Genomic DNA, 19,703 nt, shown 5'->3' with positions numbered 1-19,703 from the left:
TTTCAAAGTTTGTGTGGCATGCCCCAACTTCAGAAGCCAAAAAAGGTCTGCGCCCACAGTTTTTATCTTTTATGTTTATTGTTAAATAAAAGTATAAGGGCCATGTGGAATTTTAGCTAGCTAATGGTGTAGCATAGCCAAAGTCCTGTTTATTCTCTCTCTCTCTCTCTCTCTCTCTCTCTATCTATATATATATATATATATATATGGTTGTTTTTCTTCTGCTGGTTGTCAACGTCACACAAATTTTGTGCTAGCACAAAATGAGCTTAGTAAAATAAATAAATAAATAAAACCCGAGTTGAAAAATTAAGCTAATCCAAAAAGTTCTAAAAACCTATAGTTTCTTGAATGGCCATTTGAGGTTTGCTCCAATAAAAGAGTCGTTATGTAAAATCAGAAGCACAGCCTGGTACAAAAACTGTTTGGGGCTATTTTTTGGTGCTTGAAAAGAGTTAGACTTGAGGAAAAGATGCTCACGACTACCTTGACCGAGATGACCGAGAAACTACAGAGATTGTTTTGTGCTTCCGGGCTGATGTTTAGGCTGCTTAAATCATATTAATCAGAACTTCAAAGTTATAAGTCACTTAAGGATACAGGTGCTTTTAAGTAAAAGGTGTATCTTCTTGGTTTGCTTAGTTGTAACAGTAGACACTATAAGGGGGTGGTTTGTGTAATGTTTTTGCTATCTGAGTTTGATTTTATGTCTGTCAGCCAAAATTTTCAGCCACGGTCCATTGTGTTTTCACCTTAAGCAGGGAAGCTAGAAATAGTGTTAACTGATTACCCGTATAGACCAAATGTGATCACAGTTGTGATAAAGTTATTCTACAGATGTGTTTGAATATTTGTGAGAATGGTTAGAGTTACAGTCATGGTAGAAGTAAACCACGCTCTCTTTAAATTCTAATGTTTTATGTGTCAGGAAATAATCTAGTTCATAGCAGATAAATACAGCCTGAGATGAACACATATTACACTATGCAAGCCAAAATGCAGAAGTAGCATGTAAAAACTAAGTACTGCTAACATAAGAATTAAGAGAATAAGTAGCAGCCAGGAATTGTTCATTAAATGCAATGATTAACTGAGCAAATGTGAGCACCTGTAGAAGGACAAGTTTTGACATTTTTGCTGATTTAAGACATTCAGGTCTGCGTGAACACAAGCAAATATCTTAAAGAAGCAGCTGTTGCTGCTCATTGATCTGGTGAGTCCAAGTCCATCATTCTAGAGTATAAGTATAAAATCATACAAGACAGTTTTGAGTATTCCCAGGAGTGGATAGTGAAACCAATTCACCCCAAGTTCAAAGAAACTGCAATAAATCCAGGAGCTACATCTCCTAACAGACCTCAGCTAACGTGCTAAGTGGTAATGTTCACGACAGCATAAAAATTAGAAAAAAAAAATGTGGCTTGGTCAAATGGAGGTGTTTGGCACGGTTGTAGAGGGATGGTGATTCAGGCTCTAGGCATTGTAAGGATGAATGAACTGAAGCAACATTGTAAAGAAAAGAATGTCCAAAACTGTTCCACAATGAATGAGAGACTGACAACATACAGGCTCCAGGGTGGTTCCACATCTACTGAGTCATGAGGTGTACTTAGGTTTTTCCACAAACTGCTTCTGCATTTTAGCTCAAATATAGTTAAAACAGTGACGCTGTGTAACATGTTCATCGAAGATTGCATTTATGTAATTTTAAGATCCACTATGAATCTGTTTTATTTATTATTATTTTTAAACATAAAAGCTTAGAAGCGACAGGGTGTGCGTTCTAATTATACTATGACTATGTCCTGACCAAATGTGTACTCACCAGGCAGGTGCATTTTTATAACCGCTGGACCCAGCGAGGCAAAGCTGCCCCATTTCCTTGTTTACACTAAGCTAACCGGCTGCTAACAGTAGCTTCACATTTCGTGAACTGTAGCTGTAAATGTATGTACGTCCTTTGACATTTTGGTTTGGGTTTTTTACCGTATGTAGGAAATAAGATGTGACACAAGACACATAATCCTGCCATACTACTGTATTCCATCTTTCAAAAAAGAAAGACAAGATTTAATATTACTTAACAATATGTTAAAAGTAGCCAGTTTGGCTTTAGTGTTAATACAATATACACTCTATAACAGACTGATAGTGTGAGTATTGTTCTTTTTCAATTTCATTCTGAAAGTATTCTGATACAAGCTGGCTACAGGTCAAAATAAAGAAAACATAAACTGTAACTGGTACACGTTTACTCAACAGTTTGTTAAACAGAACTTAAAAACCAAAAAAAAAAAAAAAAAAAAAAAAAGAACAATGTCAAGTATTACGCCTTCCTCCTTTCTGTGAAATAAGGTGGAAGTAGTTGGTGGGGTGGGGGGAGGGTTTGGGAGAGTGGAAACCAGCTAACCAAGCTCCCTTGTCAATCGTGTGATGAGAGGCCGTGCTAGGAACAGGAAACGATGGGATAGTAAGCCACAATATGTCAAATACAGCTTTTAATTCATTACATTTCTCGCTTTTTTTAAGTTTCCATTGTCTCTCTTTTTTCTTTTTCTTTTTTAAGGAAACCTTCCAGACATAATAAGCATCTTTTGACTACAGTTAAGCCAATATAAGAAAATAATTTCAGACCATGGCTTTTTTTTTTTTCTTTTCTTTTTTTTTCCTTTTCAGTCAAGAGAAATGCCCAACTCAGACTAGAAGCACACAAGCAGGCAGGAAAAATTAATCAGATGTAGAGTAGCATTTTGTGATTCTGTGTCATTTCATTTCATTTCTTTTTATTTCTGCAGGTGGATCAGTCCAGATGGGTCTGTGTTGGAACCACACAGTGACAAGAACAAAGCAAGGCAGCGTGGGTGTGATTTGGGCACAGCGGGAGAAGTTCCAGGAGGATAACAGTTGGGTGGAAGTAAAGGGATAAGTGGAGGGTCGGGGTTGGGTTTGTATAGCTGTTAAGGTACTGATTGTGTCCTGACAGTCACTCACTAAACACCCTCAATGTGCAGCAAACGTAGCTTTCTTCAAGCTAAAGTTTGACCAGTTGATGGATAGCCGTTGACGGGTCTGCCGGGCAGAGTCTAAGCAAAATCTGGAAACGAGAGAAAAGAAGGAAGAAAGCTGACATTAGGCCTTTGAGGTAGGGAAGAACACATTTTAGTAGTGTTCCTCCATAATTTGGTCAAACGCACCTTTTGAAGTACTCCACCTCCCTCTCCGTTTCATCCATTTCAGTGCTATCCAGGTCGATGTCTTTGGGCAGGAATACATCATCTAAAATAAAAATAAAACATTTTCATATATACATACACAGATAAATTCATCTCTCATTGGTCTCATACACATTTTCCTGGTTCTAATCTGTCAGGATTACATTTCCAAGGTGCTTTAACATTTCACAGCACGTCCGAGTTTGGGATCACAGCAAAGCTGGATTAAGAAATACTCCCTAGCACTTGCTCATGGTGATCAAACCTTGCTTATTACAGAACATCTAGGAGACAAATGAAAACAATGCAGAACACTTTGTTGTTCCGACTTTAGCAGCAGGACAGGGTAGTCCGGACTTGTACACACAGAAGATTAAAACTAACCTATCGAGCTGTTCATCTTGTCCGCCTTCTTCTTCTTGCTCTTCTTGGTCTTGCCTTTGGGCTGTGGGGACTCCGCGGTCGGAGGTTTGCCGTTCTGCTGGGTCTGTTCGGACTGGGAGGTTGGAGGGGGAGACGGAGAGGGGTTTGACACAGGGGGGCTTATCCTGTCTTCCTTTGTTTGGGCTAGAGGTTGGTGTTGCTGCCTTTTACCGCTGGCACTTCTGTTATTGCTCCTTTCCTCCCTCTGGGGTTCACTGGTTGGGAGAGGAGCGAGGGCTTCAACGGGCCTAGTTCGCATTGCTTTGGTGTCTGTTGTAGTGGTAGCGCCATTAGCGAGCTTTGCAGGCGCATCGGAGCTCTTGGGTAACTCTGGGGCTTTCTTTACAGCAGCCTCAGAGGTGGGCACTTTAGCGGACTGCTTACCCTTAGATTTACTGCTGACCTCGAGTAGAGAGGAGGTGCCGTTGAGGAGGTCAGGTGGAGAATTGGGGATGTTGGTCTCAGCGGTAAACCCCTTTTCAGCAGCGCAGTTTGGGCTGTGCTGTAAATGGGGCCGGGGTAGTGAGTCAAATCTGGGTTCCTTCTGGTCAGGGAGGCGGATGAGAGTTTGAAGCAGCTGTGACTTTCCATTCTGAAGATTATCTAAGACGTTCTGAGCTGTCTGTTTAAGGGGCTGTGGATTGTTGTGAGGGGGAGCGGTATTTTCCTTTGCTTTCTCTTTCTTTTTCTTTTTGGCAGCGCGATGTTGCTGCAGCTCCTGCAGTCGGAGCAGTTCATTTTGAAGCGCTTCTTCCTCTTCCTGCCTCTGTCGCCGTTGCTGTTCCTCCAACAACTGCTGCTCCTCCCTTTCGCGGGCCTCCGCCTCCAGACGGGCCTTCTCTTCCATCTGAAGCACACAGACATTTACTATTAGTGTACTGACAACTCTGACTCATAAAAAATAAAGACCACTGAGTGCTATATTTCCAAGTATTCTAGGAAAGTGGTTTTAACAAGAAGGATAAATACTGGAGGCTGTGTGTTCATTTCAAAAAGGCCTCTGGCCTGATCAGCAGGGAGTTACCTTCTTTTGTTTGTGCCTTGCTCGTTTTGCTGCCTTAGAACTGGAAGCGGGTTTACTGTCAGCACTGTTGATAAACTGCAACAGGTCCTCCACCCGCCTGTGGTCCTCCACCCCTCCATCTCTTTCTATCACCGGCTGCTGTTCCTCGCGTTTCGGCTGTTCCTCTTTGCGTTTTGTCAGACGTAAGCGAAGCTTCTCCCTCATTTCTGCATAGTTTCGACTGGTAGGAGCAGCTGGGGGCTGTGAATAAAACAAAGGGTGTCGCAATCAATGAGGGTACGGAGGAGGAAAATAAAAATAAAAGAATCATTTGGAAAAAACAACAACAACAAAAACAAAAAAAAGATTAACATCTTGTTGGTGGTTGAGGTCAATATGTTTGCATAAACATGCATGTCTTACCCCGCCATGTCCGAAGAATTCGCAGTAGCAGCAGTCACAGTACTTTCCTTCTTTCTGGTTGGTGGATGTGGAGGTGGAAGAGCTGTGCTCCGAGCAGCTGTCCTCGTCCTGACTCTCCTCTCCATCATATGGCGGATGCTCGTACCCCCCATTCCCTTCACAGCGATGGCCTTCACAGTCAGGATCACTGAAATAAATAATGTTTTCATGTTTCAGTACTTTAAATTCAGTTTGGATTGCTGCGACAAAAAAGAAATAAGATAAATAACCTTTCCTGTGAAATCAGACAGCAAACTTGCCTGCAGACGCTGGGTGGGGCACTGATGGGCCCATCCATTGAGGTGGCCAGAGGTTCTGTGGGTGGGAGGCAATGACCCTGGTGGGAGTCTGCAAAGTCTGGAGCTGGAGTGGCCATTTTTGGGAAGGGTTGTGATCCTATTGTCGGAAGGTGCGCAGTGGGTGCTGGAGGGAGCGGGGGCCCCGAGAGGGGAGGGAGGGAGGTAAGTCCTGTGGAGCCATTTCTAGGGGTGGTTGGAGTGGGTTGCCTGTGGTCCTCTTTACCTAGATTGTGAAATACGTCATCTAGAAGGGAGGAAAAATGGCCAGAATTACAATATTTACATTAACGGAATACACAAAAGAAAAAATCCCCACATCATCAAAAACAACATGATCGTGTTCAGAGCTTCCAGACAGGAAAACAAACAAGCCAAGTGTTGCTGACGCATGCTTCGCACGTCAATACCACTTCTTCTAAACCAGCGCAACGCAGTTTCAGCTTGATGACCTTTTGAATATGAATTATAACGCTGATATTTATATTTGCTTGTTTAAACTTAGATCGATCGCTCTCTATATATATATATATATATATATATCTCTCTCTATCTATATCTCAAGCCACATCATTCATTTCACCACAATACAACGATCAGACATTTCAGAATAAAACAATTTACACTTTACTCCAGGTTATCTGAGTAATTGATGAATGTGTGGACATAAGAAAGATTTGAATTCACCATTCTGTCAATTTTTAACTGTGCATTCAAGCATAGACACAGTAGCAAACCTTGCATAGTAAAACATGCTTGCTACAGTTAACACTGAGAAAAATATAAAAGACTAGGCATCCTTCCCATATGCTTTAATATTTGGAAAGGTCAAAGAGGTAATAAATACCATAAAAAAAAACCACTATAATAGAGAAAATGAATAATTATCCTGCTGAATAAAAGCTATCAGTGACAGCAAAATTTGTATGTGATCAAAACTGATGACACACCCAAATTTTCAAGGGGACTTATCAATTAGTTAAATATGTACTCTTACAATGAAGGATGCACAATACACACTGACAAGTTTCCCCGTGAGTCAAAAACTCCGGTTTCAGACCCCTAAACGCTCAGTTTCTTCCATTTCTGCCTCTGCATAATACCAAAGACATCCGACATGATACCTGTGAGCGCAGCATCCACAGCCGTCAGATGGTTGTTTTGTTTGAGTAGGTCTAACCACCTTTTTTCAGCCAATTAAAAGAAAGGCAGTTTAAATAGAGGAAGCTAAAATGGTTTGTTTCAAACAATTGATGGACCGAGGGGCTGCACCCAAAAATATTTTGATGTATGAATAACACAGAGCTGGGGTACGAGAATAAAATACGGCGGTGGAGACGACCACAACGAGTCCCTTTTAACTGTAGGTGTTAAATTGTTTGAGTGTCCCATCATTTTAATAACAAAAAAGCCCCATCAGTACAAACCTAACCACTACTCCTACTTCCTATATTACCTAAAGAGTTGGGTCTTTTAGATGCTAGGTGGATGGGTGGGTTATTACTTGACTGGACAGTGGTAGCAGTGCAGGACACTGAGGACGTGGAGGCGGAGGTAGCCATCACCACTCGATTCGTCTCCATGAAGGCATCCTGGAAATTGTAGAGACACTTCTTCTTGCCGCCGGTCTTCTTCTGCTCTTTGGCTTCTGAAGAGGAGCATGAGGACGAGGAGGATGACGACAAAGATGATGACAAGGAAGAAGACGAGGAAGGGGGCAGAGGCGTGGGCAGTGAGGGATGTTCCCCTTGGGGGCAAATAGATGATGTTGGAGGGAGGGGGACATCAGCAAGTGGTGGTCCAAGCATATCACCTGTTGGGTTAGGACAAAACACAAGGGAAGACATTGTCTTAATGATTCTTTTTAAATGATTTCAACATGATTGGCGATTTGTGCCGTGCCGGGGCGGCTCACCTGGAAGCGATTCGGGCAACAGCACAGACGGATTCCAGCTCTTCATCACAGCAGCGTCCCATAAATTCTCAAACTTGAGCGAGAGGCACTGCAGAGAGCTGTTCCAGTCACCTGCACTGCCCGCACCGCCGAAGCAGTTCTGGTATACATGCTCTGGTAAAGACGCACTGAAGGCTGGCTGCTTGGCCGCCGAGTGGTTTGATATAGGGTTGGGGGGCAGAGGCTTAAGGTGGGAAAAAAAATGTGATTAGTAAGGGAATAATGAGATGAACAGGTTTGAGTTTGGCACACAAAGTTCAGGACTGCTCTGTTCTTTTTGCTTTTTTCCCCCCTTCCCCTAGTTTAGGTTCAGTCTGTCCCCTTGTGGCAGAAAAAAGGAACTGCAGTGACACTAAATGAAACTAGCGTACAACTAATCTTAGCATTGTTCTTGGAACCTTAAAAAAAGAAAAATCCCCAGTGATAAGGAAATGAATCAATTTTCCCCTTAAAGACACTCTCAATGCTAGAATTCTACATACTGATCGGAAGAATACAACTTACGTCTACCTCTAAAAATTTGTTATCCTCACCTTGTTGTGTGTGAGAGGTGGGCTTGGTGGGTAGAGTGTGGGGTGCAGGAGGGGCCGGGAGAAGTTGTGTAGGGGCAAGTGGCCGTGAATGTGTGGGTACAAGTGGAGGGCGGGGTGTGCAGGGGGGGTCTTGCTGTCTGTGAAGAATTGGTGTCCAACAGCGGGGGGGGGAGGCGCAGCGTGGAGCCGACTAGGGGGCAAACACGTGGCGGGGCCCAGGGTGGAAGAGCTGGGGTCCTGGTTGCACACGTGGCACTCGCAGGCATGCTGGACCTGCTCTGCCTGAGGGTGGGGGTAATATAGGTTTGAAACACGTTGATTTAAAAGAGTAATAATAGCTAAATCATGTATCAGAATGTAGTAGTGGAGTTCATTTTTCCAATTCAGCTCCATCGAGGATTTCATTATTATTATTTTTTTAAATTAGTGTGACTACACTTCCAAGTTTTTATCTCCGCTCTTACATCAGAATTAAACTGATGTGCTTTTTGTGTCACATGAACATTAGTAAAGTGGTTCAGGTCTCATCAGTGCCACTGCACGGATACACGGATGTCCTGCCCTGCAAATAAAGCACCTCGTTTCGTCAGTAACAGCTGTACCTGGAGGTGGCAAGGATCGTGGCCAGATAAGTGTGGCATTAGCTTTAGTTATAGACTTTAAAAAACAAACGAACAAATAAAATAAATAGCACATGTCTTCTAATCTTTAATCCACACAAATAGTATAAGGGGGTTTTCACTGATGCACAGATGACCACGTCTAGTGTTTGTATAGTAATACCACTCATATTATAATGGACTAGCAACTCAAATTAATACTGAAACTACTGGAACCACATTGAAACTGAAATGAGCAAACCCAGTCTAATCTATAACAAAAAAAAATAATTTAAACAAAATTTAAATTCATGTAAAAAAATAAATAAATAAATAAAAAATAAAATAAAAATTAAAAAATTAAAAAACCACGCTCCTGCGATAACCCCGGGACCCACAGCAACAAAGAACATTCTTGTCCTGTGATCATTATTTTTAGATCTCTCGTCACACAATGAGTGCGTCTGAGCATATGGCCCTTAAAGGAAGACGAATGAAGGCTCATTGTATTTGTATAAATACCTGCTGGTGGTTGTAGGAGGGTGGAGGACTATTGGTCTTTCCTGAGGAAAGTTGTTCCTGCAGCCCTGGGGGCTCCCCACCACCCTCGCTATTAGCTTCCTCCTCGTCACCCTCCGATGAGCTGCTGCTGCTGGTAATGCGAGGAGACTGACACAGAGAGGTGCAGAACAAAGACTGAATTAGTATTTGAGGACACACGCGCAAAATATTTCCCAAATTACCCGTAACCCACTCATAATGAACTGCAGCTTCATCATCCAGAAACCTGGCAGGGAAATTCACAGCTAATCTTGGGCATTTTTTGGGGGCTGTAGAGGACTCACCCCTGTCTTTAGCGCCACGTTTTCACCTTCCCCGTTGATGTCGTTATGAAGACCGTTCACAGCAGCAGTCACCATACTGTTGTCCTCATAACCACTCATAGGGTACATGTCCCCAAACTTACTGGACAACGGAGGCACTTCGTCATCATCGCTAATGCTACAACAAGAGAGAAATGAGAAGTCAGGAAGAAGAAGAGACTATTTATCGAAATATCAGTTCCACTTTAATAGCATTTATTTTTATGTTAACGCTAAGATTGGGGAAAATACTAATAGATGGCTTACAAAGTGTTGGTGTCTCCTTCAGGCAGAATGAGTCTCGGATGCTGCTGGATGGTGATGGGAGAACTGGAGTTTGAGCCGGATGCTGAACTGCCGGAAGAGAGGCTAGGAGGGTGCACCCCTGCCAAGAAGTCCCGGGGAGGATCCCCTTGCATGGGTAGTTTGATGTGGAGGTCTTCAGCGATGGGAGAGTCCATTATGCCACACGTTAGGATGTGAGAGAGGCTACAGTCGTCACATGTGCACCTGTTGAAAAAAGTTGAGACAAAATTTATATTGTGATACTGATTACAGGACTCTCTCAATAAAGTTCCTTCATGAAGTATTTTAAAAAGACAATTCCCATACAGTCAAATGAGTTAAGTGGCTTTTTTAATGCCGGAAAATGGTCTTCAATACATCACATGTTGACATCTCGCTCTCCCATCTTTAAATAGGTTCTATAGCAAAGTGACAAAAGTCTTGAGCCACACCAGTGACATGACCCTCACCTCATGTCACTGCTGATTTTCAGACCACCTCTTGTGTAATTTGGCATACCTCAGCCTTGGCTCCCCATTTCTCCCTTCCTTAAAAATGGCTTCTTGATAGCCACCCTTCCACCAACATCATTTCTAACCAGGCTACAGTAAACAGTAAATGGTTACAGTGTCAGATCTTTGCTGGATTGGTTTCTACTCCGTAAGGACATGACTTTCAGACGCTTTTCATCTGCGTTTTTTTCCCCTTTCAAAATTTCTCAGGACACCCTACACAGTATGTAGAGATGTGCCATGTTTTCAGCTAATAGCTCTTTGTTTTTGCAAAGACACCAGTTTAGACCTTCAAACTGTTATCTTATCATTTTTAATAGAAATCGCATTATGTGTAGACAACACTGTTTCATCCTTTGAGTTCTTATGCTGGAATGATTCATAGGTCAGTGTTAGGTGGCTAACAGAAAGAAAAGAAACCTCTGAAAATGGTCAGGTACAAGGACTGCACTGAAAAAGCCTGAAAAAGACTTAAACTATTGCACGAGCCCACAAAAAAAAGAAAGAAAATAAATTCTGGCTCCTCGGAAGCAAAATATAAAGAAATGGCTCAAAACTTTTGCACATAATAATAATAATAATAATAATAATAATAATAATAATAGCAGCAAGTAGATGGGGGTTAATTTAATTTCTTCACAACTAAACATAACCAGTCTGTTCACTTATTTTATACATGTTATCCTTTTTTTTTCCCCCTGTGAAGATAATTTGAATTATTTCTGAAATTCACTGGACTAAGAGTAACGTAATCCCAGGCCAGACAGGGACAAGCCACTGAATCCTGACAGCTCACCTTCTTCTGTAATTGCAGTTTGGACAGTCTGGAATACTCAGACGAGATGACAGCATTCTCATTGTGTCTGTGAAGTTGTTATCTCCGGTGGGGGATTTCTTACTGTTGGGTAACTACAAAAAAAAACAAAAACAGAAACCATTACAGCGCTTTGAAGGACACAACTGTAAAACTCCATTGTAAAATGACAGCGTCATAATCACGTGCCGTACCTGTTCTTCTATAAACCTTCTTTGCTTAAAGAATTCCCAGTCCTCTTTCAGCATTCCCTGCTTAGTCTTTAAAGTCTGGAAACAGGCAGATAGTAAGAATCAACAAAGACTTAAGAAGCATCACAAATCAAAGACTGAAAAAAAAAAAAAAAATCTAAACAGTCACACAGAGTTTTCATTTCACTTACATTTTTGCTAATTAAAGACTTGTGTGGCTCTGTTCTTTGGTTGGTAATATTCTGACCCTCCACCTTAAAAAGCATCTACAAAAGAAACATGTTACACAATTTATTATTCTCTGTACTGAACATGAGCGTTACACAAGACATTCTTTTACTGCCCTGCGTACCTGTTCATCCACATAGTCATCAATCCTCTTCTCACAATCCTGCCACTGAGCGGCCACTGAAGCCATCTCCTGCTGCAGTTGCTGGTAGCTCTCTAATAACGTCCTGTACGTATCTTCACTGTATGAATCGTGGGAAGCTGTGCCATGCCTGTGGAAAGAAAACAAAAGCAAAAAAAACAAATAGGGATTAGGGATAAGCCTGCTGGCTTATGGCTCAGTACTGTGGAAGCTTGTTCAAAGGCAGCATCTGAGAAGGTAATGTGCAATTTGGGTCTTTATTAGCAATCAAATCAACACGATGAGCGTCTAGTCATAGAGTCTTCCTTTAAATAGAAGTGACGTCTTACCTAAGCTGTGCAATGAGTGCCGGTAAACTGCTGTGTAAGATCGGTTCGGAGAAAACCAGATTCTCGAAAAGGTGTTTGTTGTGCAGCTCCCAGGTCACCTGAAATTTCTGGAGGTGCTCATTTTCCTGGGGAAGAGCAAAAAAAAAAAAAAGGAAATAAAATAAAAGTTAAGAATGCGATGAATATGTCAAACGTGTTATCGTATGTGGGGGAACAACACTCGGACGAACCAGGGTGAGCAGGAAGCTGCTGATGGTTCGTGCAGCTTGACAGAGGGCGTTGTATTCCTCCAGCAAAAGTGAGATGAACTGGTGGGCTTGAGGAGGACCTTGGGCTGCAGCTATGGTCCCAGGTGGTCCCGTGTTCTTGGAACCTGCAGAAAGGTGCTTCAATAGACGCACTTTCATTTCCAAGACGTATTCCCGAGCCTGCTGCTCCAACCGCTGGTAGAGCTGATAGGGATCCTTTTCACAGAGTCTGCGGGAGAAAAACAATAAACATAATGTGGGAAAAGAAAAAAAAAATTCCCCATCTATTGATGCTACCAGCACGTAAAGCTCTTCTTTCTCTTGCAACACTGTCTGTACAGTTTAAAATCTCCCAATGTGAGTCACATAGTTTCCTCAATTACATCATATTAAGTAATCCAATAGGCTTTTTACGGGCCTGTGGACTTGTTCAAATACACTGGAAAAACAAACAAAAAACCCCAAAACAAAACAAGGCAGCAGTTTCAGTTTGTTGACATCAGCGCAAAGGCTCCCACGCCTCTGGTTGTTTTCAGAGAAGCTCCCTGTTAACAGGGACCTCTAGTGGCCAAACACATCCCTGAAAGCCCCTGAAAGAAAGACCTGAGAAAGAGAGGCAGGATTTCTGGTCGTGGTCATACCTGTCCACCAGCTCCTTCATGCCCTCCTTGTCTCTCTCTAGAGGCTGGTCGTGGTCATCTGCAAGTGGCGTTCCCGTCTGTCTGTAGATGTAGCGCACCAGGTAGCGAAGCTCCGACCAGTGGTTCTGCAGCTGCTGCGACTCCCTCTCCGACTCGGCAGAGATCTCCCTGTAATTCCCACAAATTCATTAAGAATCAGTGAAAAAAACAAAACAAAAACAAAAACGCAAGGAATCAAAGAGTCAACCTGAACTGACCGCCTCTCGTTGCAAGCTTCGCAGCTGCACACTGTATCAGCAGGCATCGGCGTGGTGAGGTCCGGGGCAGGAAGCATGGGTAGAGTAGGCGCAGCAGTGGTCAGTCTGTCCCCTGTGGCTGCCTCCTGGCCCAAGTTTCCATTACCCACAGGCATGTGCAAAAGAAAGTCCTGACTCTGTAGGCATTATGAAGGAAAACAAAGACATCACAATAAGGCATTGAACAAATCCAGAAACATTTTTATTAGTTTACTGTGATGCTGATCATTTTTCAGGAGCCGATGGTGACACTGGGCATGTCGCACGGCTGTCCAGAAAGCTGAAAATAATGTGCTAACATATAATATGAATGTCAATCACTACTCTGTATTTAAGAGCATTTTTAATCATTTCAGTTGATTCCTCTTCAGTCTCTTCAGCTGTGGCTTGTCATAAAATAATCTCTGATCATCTCATGGATCTGGCTCTGGACACTGTGACAGCTACAAGGCCCTGAAAATGACTGCTCTGATATGTCCAGCACCACATGACGCTCAGCCTATTTACGTTTATAACGTGTTGGACAGTAACTACAACTGGGATGAGCACACAGTGCAGTCTTTTTTTGTTTAGAGAAAAGTTACAGTTACAATTGACAAGCATCAGGGCCGGGATCAGCCAACCACTGTGAGAACTGACTTATAATGTCACACCATCATTCACTCATCACCAGAAAAAGCACAGCATGGGGCAGACTAGATAGAGAATATATGTGCACATTTTCTTTTCTGCAGCTATTTCAAAATAAAAGCTCTCCAGTTGCTTGGGCCCCTTGACTACAGGACCATAATGCTGTGAGTCAGCAGAGCACGCCCCTGCAGTTAGGATGCATTTAACAATACATTTAAGAGGAAGCCAAACCCAAGACCACCATCCAAGGCTAACGCACCAACAACTAAGAAAACATAGGACTGAGCTCCAAAAAACAAACGCTTGGGAGTTTTCAAAAGCAACTCAGACTGAGACTTTGGATGAAGAACAAAAATGTAGGCGCAATCTTACCACCTGCCTACAACTAAAAAGCAAAATTTCTTTTAGAATTTGCAAGAACGGAAACAAAGTCGAGTCGCTGCCTTTGTAAATTTGTCTGTACAAAAGTGCTTTTATTAATTACAACTAATAATCACTCCTACACACATTCAACCAGGAAAATAAAAAGTCACTTTGTATTATAGGGGGAGAAAAAAAAAACACTGATTTCAAATCACAAGATTTTTCCACAGGCAGTCGGTCATAAAGAAGCTCTTTATATACAGAGTAACTGGAGCACACTCAAACACACGTCATCTTACAACACAGGCCTGAGAGGATATTTTCAGTCACACTTGGGTGTGCAGAGGAGAAAGAGAGAAAACTAATTAAGAATACAACAGCAACACTGCCACTTATTTTCTTAATTAATCATTAGGAGTATTAAATGTGACTACGTGTTAAAATAAAGACTTAAATCATTATGTATTATGATTTTTATAATTAGTTCCTTCATTTTTAGATACAGATGCAGCTAATGCCATAATCACAACTACATTTTTATGTACCATTTATTATATATCAAAAGCATTTCATCCACTGAGATACTTTTTGTTTAATTAATGTAACTGAAAAATTGAAAAAGTGCACATTTCAAGCTGAAGCTTCTAGAAGTCGCTACCTCGTTGAATCAATTCAAGCTTGTGCAATCGTATTATTCTGCTTCCATCATTACGTTCTTACAGCAGCAGCTGCTGCTGCTCACGGTGGCTGCATCTGTTTCGGCCGTTCTGGCACAGAACCAGCAGTGCCAGGTGAACGCAGGAGCTGCATCATCCACTGAAAGACCGCAGCTGTGCACGTTAAACTGCAGATATGTGGCATCCGTGTTGAGCCAGAAAACCGACTGAACGGCGGAATCGAGCAAAGGCTTGACACGCAGCACTCTCTCTCCATGCACAAACTCTTTATAACTTTAATTCTCTTCACACTCATGTGACTTACCCCTAAAGACTGCTCTAGAGTAGTATGTCGGTCCTCCTTCTCCACTGTGCGCCTGCAGTCAGAGCACACCCACAGAGGCAGCTGTAGGGCACTGGGAGTCTTGGCAGGCTGTGCCGTACCGTTCTGGCCTGAGATGCCTGCCTCTGAAGGCACGACAGTGTCTTTACGCTCACATCGACACAAGAGGCAGCGATCACCAGCAGTGTAGGGCGCTCGCTGGTTCAGGCCAAATGTGAATGGGGTCTGTGGTGGGAAAGAAAAAAATATTAGTTTACATTAAGTCACTGTGTTTGATTAAAATCCCCTAGATAGAAATGCAGTGGCTGTTGTCATTTATTACTTAAGGGAATAAATAAAAGCAGGTTATTTTTTCTTCTAATAATAATAATAATAATAATAATAATAACAATAATAATAATAATACAGATGTTATTTTAGAGGAAAACTCAAGTTTGCGATCACTTGAACTGCTAACCAATCTAACATTCACGACCCAATGTACTCCAGGTACAACAGCTGTTTGAACAGGCCCGCTGTACTTCATTAAATCACAGGAACTTTAACACAGAGTCCTTTCAGTGAGTGAACCACAGAGGGGCACAAACACGTAATTAGAAGCTAGAGGCTTCAATTAATGATATACACACTGACTGCTCGTGACGGTGGGTGGGATGGCTATGGGATTTTAAGAAGAAGGTTGACTTCCATCTATTTCAGCTACATTTTAAATGTGTACTCCTGGAGACTGTGACTCAGTGAGTACTCTGGGTTAGAGCGGGGCAGCTTTACACTTAACGGAATATCAGCATCTATCCAAACATGATATGGCCTCCTAGTACAGCTATGGTATGAATTTCAGAATCCTATGTTTCCTCCTTCTTAAATTATCACATTCTCAAACTCAGGTGTCGATATTGTAAATTCTTTTTTCTTTTTTTTAAATTGGTGTAAGAAAGTAGCTGAACATTGTGTGACACATGTTAGTTAATAATCATTTACTCATTTGTGTTGTATCCAACTGCTCCTAATCAGTGTGTAGTGTTTCACACAACAAACAGGAGAGTTGTAAAGTGCCCTCTGTTGGACAAACTATGCAACGCCAACTCTCATAACATAGTTGAAAGGCATTTCTCACCCTTCTTCCTTACCTTTTTAATTTCCATTTATATATTATTTATCCATGTATTATTATTATTATTATTATAAAAGATCAGCGAAAAAAGCAAATATTTGCAGACAATATCTGCTCACTGATCAATCAGTTGGGTTCTCTATGATAAACAGTACATTTCATACATATATTTCCTCGTTCCTTGTTCAAGTTCATGTTCGTGATGTGTGTTGTATGGATTTGAATTCTGAGGAATAACGTCATTAGTAATCAGGAAAAAAAAAAGGCAGTTATCAACACTTAAACCCTACTGTTAAAAAAATAAAAAATACAAATGCTGGAGCATCTGAATGTATGAATAACTGAGGCAAGTTCTACCGAATATGAATAAGTTCCACACTTAAAAATGACTGGATTAACAGAAACACTGAATGTTTAAATCTTGAGTGGGTTTCCACCATTTAGCGTACACACAGTTCTATTGTCAAGGTGTGTATTATACTGGTAAACTGGACATGTCTTTGAGCGACAAAGGTTCTGTATCATTGAGTGGATACAGAAACCCTTGACTGTACTTTACCTGAAGGACTCCAGAGAAGTCAGCATTCACCGGTCCTTCCGTAAACTGTGGTGTAACGCCGCTGTTCACTTTGACCTGATGGACACAAAACAGCTCATAGTTTACAATGAACTCATCCCTTTCTATTTATGCAAGTGATCAATTACACTAAGTGATGACACAGTTTCTATATTACACCTCAAAGCTTCTAATGTTTTCTGTATTATTTTCTGGGTTTTATATTCGACTGCATATATATTTATACTGATAAACCTCTCATAGGTTCACACCTGTACACACTGGATACACAGAAAACCTATAAACAAAAGTGCCCAAAAATGATGTACGCACATTTAAGGAGTCAACTCAGAAAAATTATAGCAAAACATAATCTCTATCTAGCCATGCACAGACTGGCAGAAAAGTAGTCGTAACTGATCATTTAGACTAAAGGATTCAATTCAAGCAGTTTCGTGTTATGTAAACTTAAACGACAAATTACTGTTGCTGCTGCAGGCTGACACAAACCACCATGGTAGTAATCGGTGCTATGAGAAAAACAAGTTGGCTATCTGTGCATGTACTGTTAAGCATTAGTAATAACTGACATTTAAAAATAAAAAATGAATGCTGCAGTAAAACATGCACATAAACATATTGTAAATGACCTGAACAACTAGGAATCCAGTTTATATCAAGGCTCTCTTCTTTTTAGTAACTGCTATACTGTCACCTTGCACTATATAGTATATAAACACGTACTAGACAGTGTATGCTTACTTTATGGATGACTAAAGTAAGGTGTTTAGTGCTAACAGCATTGGTTTTTCTTTCTCTGTGTCTCTCTCACACACTGAGATAGAACGAGGCTGAGTCACTGAGATAGGTGCAGATAGACTGGTATTACTTTGAGGAATTAATTTTTAATTTAATTACCGTTGTCTTGACAGTTTTTCAAGCTAACACTAGCTCCTGCACTATGACTCACAGGTGTTTCTCCTGTTTAGCACAGGCCTGACTGAATGACTGGTCTTTCTTTAAGCTTCATGATATTTTGTGTACAAAAAAAAAAGAGTACACAAAACAGCAGTGGCTCCAAGTAGTCACATTTGGTTTTCCATAATGGTTTAGCCAAGAAATTTCTTGTATCATTTACCTTATTAGCGCAGCAGTGAATTAACAAAGTTAAAATGAATAAAGTTACGATGAAATAAATGAAGCTTGGTATGACTAGGGGTATTTTTCTTTATTTTCAGCGATATTGTTGTTACCATGAATTCTTCTGCCCACTTGTAGCGGAAAATCTGATACTGTAACATCACTAATCCCAAACAAACAACACACACACACACACACACACACACACACACACACACACACACACACACACACACACACACACTTTCTACGTGAGAGACCAGAATAGCTACAAAAGCACAATAAACGTACACAGAAGCACAGACAGGACATAGTTCCCTTCGATGCAGAATACAAAACACTCAAGTGTTATTTACGCGACCCATTAAGCTAACCAACATCTCCGATCTTGTAAATAAGCTTGCTAACCATCTTAAGATTTCACTGTTAAGTTTCACTATCGTGGTATTGAAGTATACGGGCTCATTAGGCTAACGTGGAGGAGGTAGTCGAGTACTTTAGCTGGTCCTCTGGAAAATATGACCAAGTTAAACTCAAACCTTTACAGACTAGAGAAATAGAGAGAGAGAAAAAAAAAACGACGGAAACTTGGAATTTAAAAACACAAAAACAGTGATGAGATTGTTAGTGCTCTTGACTGTTAGCATAAGCTAGCATCAGTGTTTACCTAGGTGATAGCAGCTTTTGAGCCACCTACGTTAATCTTAATGTTATTCCCGAATAACTTTGATTCGAGCAGCCCAATCTATACCTGTGCTAGCCATACACAGAGAAGAATATTAGATCAACCAACTGCTTGATTGTGTCTAAATCGTTGTCGATACACCTACGACCTCTTAACTTAAGCTAACGATGGTAGTGCCAGGATTTCGCCAAGACTTTAGTAAGTTAGCCTGACGTTTAAGACAGTGTGTTATATTACACTGGGGACTGTTTAACTGCTGGCGATTATTTCACAAAGAATAAACAACTATTATTAGCTGTGATTAAGCCGGTTAACTACCAGCTACGTTGCACTTGTTAGTTAGCTAGCTGCCTTCCTCGCATCAGTCTCGGGCCCAAATCAGATGTGTCGTTGATAACGCTCCAAGCTGCTCGCCCCTGTTTTGACATCCAGTAGTGTGACACTCTTACCTCGTCGTTTATGCCCGTGATGGATCCTATATTCCCGCTGCCTGCACTGCCAGGTGTCAAAAAGCCGACGACAGAGGCAGGTGCTGCTGTTCCCTCACAGCCCAGGGCCGAAGCAACCCCGGCCTTGCCACCGCTGGTATTGCAGACAGCACTGCAGCTACTGCCACCGCCCCGCTTGTTCTTCCTGCGTTTAGCCCCCCGTTTAGCATCGGTTGGACTCATTTTTCCCAATAAAAGAAGCGAGACAACTTGCCGTCCAGACTTAGCAGAGTCTCAAGTGGAATGCCTGTTGCAATCACTCGCGTATAAATCCTGGATAGCAGTATAGAGACTCTCAAAACGGCAGACACTCAGTTCCATCAAAGTGCAAGCCGACTTCATATATTCCAATATGGCCTCTGACTGGACTGCCTCAACCAGGGCTCAGATCGCGTCGAAACGTAAATGTGCGTCCCCACCCAGGCGCTCATGGGAAATTGAGTTTGCCATGGGAAATCACTTTCTAAGCAGATAACAGGGAGAAAGTTGTAGTTAGCGGAGATAAACACTGACGTTGAATGCTTTACAAACATATCGGTCTTCTTCTTATCGTATCCTTTTGCCTTAGATTATATGTCTCTACTCGGATCTAAAATAGATAATAAACGTATTACAAGCATCCGACACAAACTGCAAACAACACATTTTAACAGCAGGGGGAGAGCGCATCCCGCAAATGATGTAGTTTGCTTCAGCT

The 19,703-nt window shown here is 41.7% G+C and overlaps 1 protein-coding gene across 2 annotated transcripts; it reads right to left on the bottom strand.

Annotated features, from left to right (window-relative positions):
• Positions 1 to 2,237: 2,237 nt before the first annotated feature.
• On the bottom strand, positions 2,238 to 19,552 carry fam193a (family with sequence similarity 193 member A). 2 transcript variants are annotated; one of them, XM_040023737.1, is made up of 23 exons: positions 18,968 to 19,552; positions 16,697 to 16,771; positions 15,006 to 15,248; positions 12,993 to 13,168; positions 12,736 to 12,903; positions 12,077 to 12,323; positions 11,847 to 11,971; positions 11,500 to 11,647; positions 11,339 to 11,413; positions 11,151 to 11,225; positions 10,939 to 11,051; positions 9,613 to 9,855; positions 9,328 to 9,484; positions 9,005 to 9,151; positions 7,884 to 8,165; positions 7,312 to 7,534; positions 6,853 to 7,209; positions 5,361 to 5,643; positions 5,062 to 5,248; positions 4,660 to 4,899; positions 3,597 to 4,482; positions 3,195 to 3,276; positions 2,238 to 3,094 (listed from the first exon to the last, which is right to left on the bottom strand). In XM_040023737.1, the coding sequence occupies exons 1-23, from the start codon at positions 19,187 to 19,189 to the stop codon at positions 3,001 to 3,003; spliced, it is 4,848 nt and encodes a 1,615-aa protein (XP_039879671.1). In that variant the 5' UTR covers positions 19,190 to 19,552; the 3' UTR covers positions 2,238 to 3,000. The 2 variants fall into 2 exon arrangements, with proteins under 2 accessions (XP_039879671.1, XP_039879672.1); XM_040023738.1 differs by having other exon boundaries at positions 6,901 to 7,209.
• Positions 19,553 to 19,703: the final 151 nt, after the last annotated feature.

Source organism: Simochromis diagramma, unplaced genomic scaffold, assembly GCF_900408965.1.
Source record: "Simochromis diagramma unplaced genomic scaffold, fSimDia1.1 OVJJ01000302.1, whole genome shotgun sequence".
NCBI lineage: Eukaryota > Metazoa > Chordata > Actinopteri > Cichliformes > Cichlidae > Simochromis > Simochromis diagramma.
This window is presented reverse-complemented; position numbering and strand designations above follow the sequence as displayed.

Excerpts from the sequence above, each read along its gene's own strand:
- fam193a (XM_040023737.1), bottom strand. The coding sequence starts at position 19,189 with ATGAGTCCAACCGATGCTAAACGGGGGGCTAAACGCAGGAAGAACAAG. Across the intron at positions 15,249-16,696 it reads ACTTCTCTGGAGTCCTTCAG|ACCCCATTCACATTTGGCCT; the intron begins GTAAAGTACAGT and ends TTCCCACCACAG. Across the intron at positions 3,095-3,194 it reads GAGGTGGAGTACTTCAAAAG|ATTTTGCTTAGACTCTGCCC; the intron begins GTGCGTTTGACC and ends TCTCGTTTCCAG.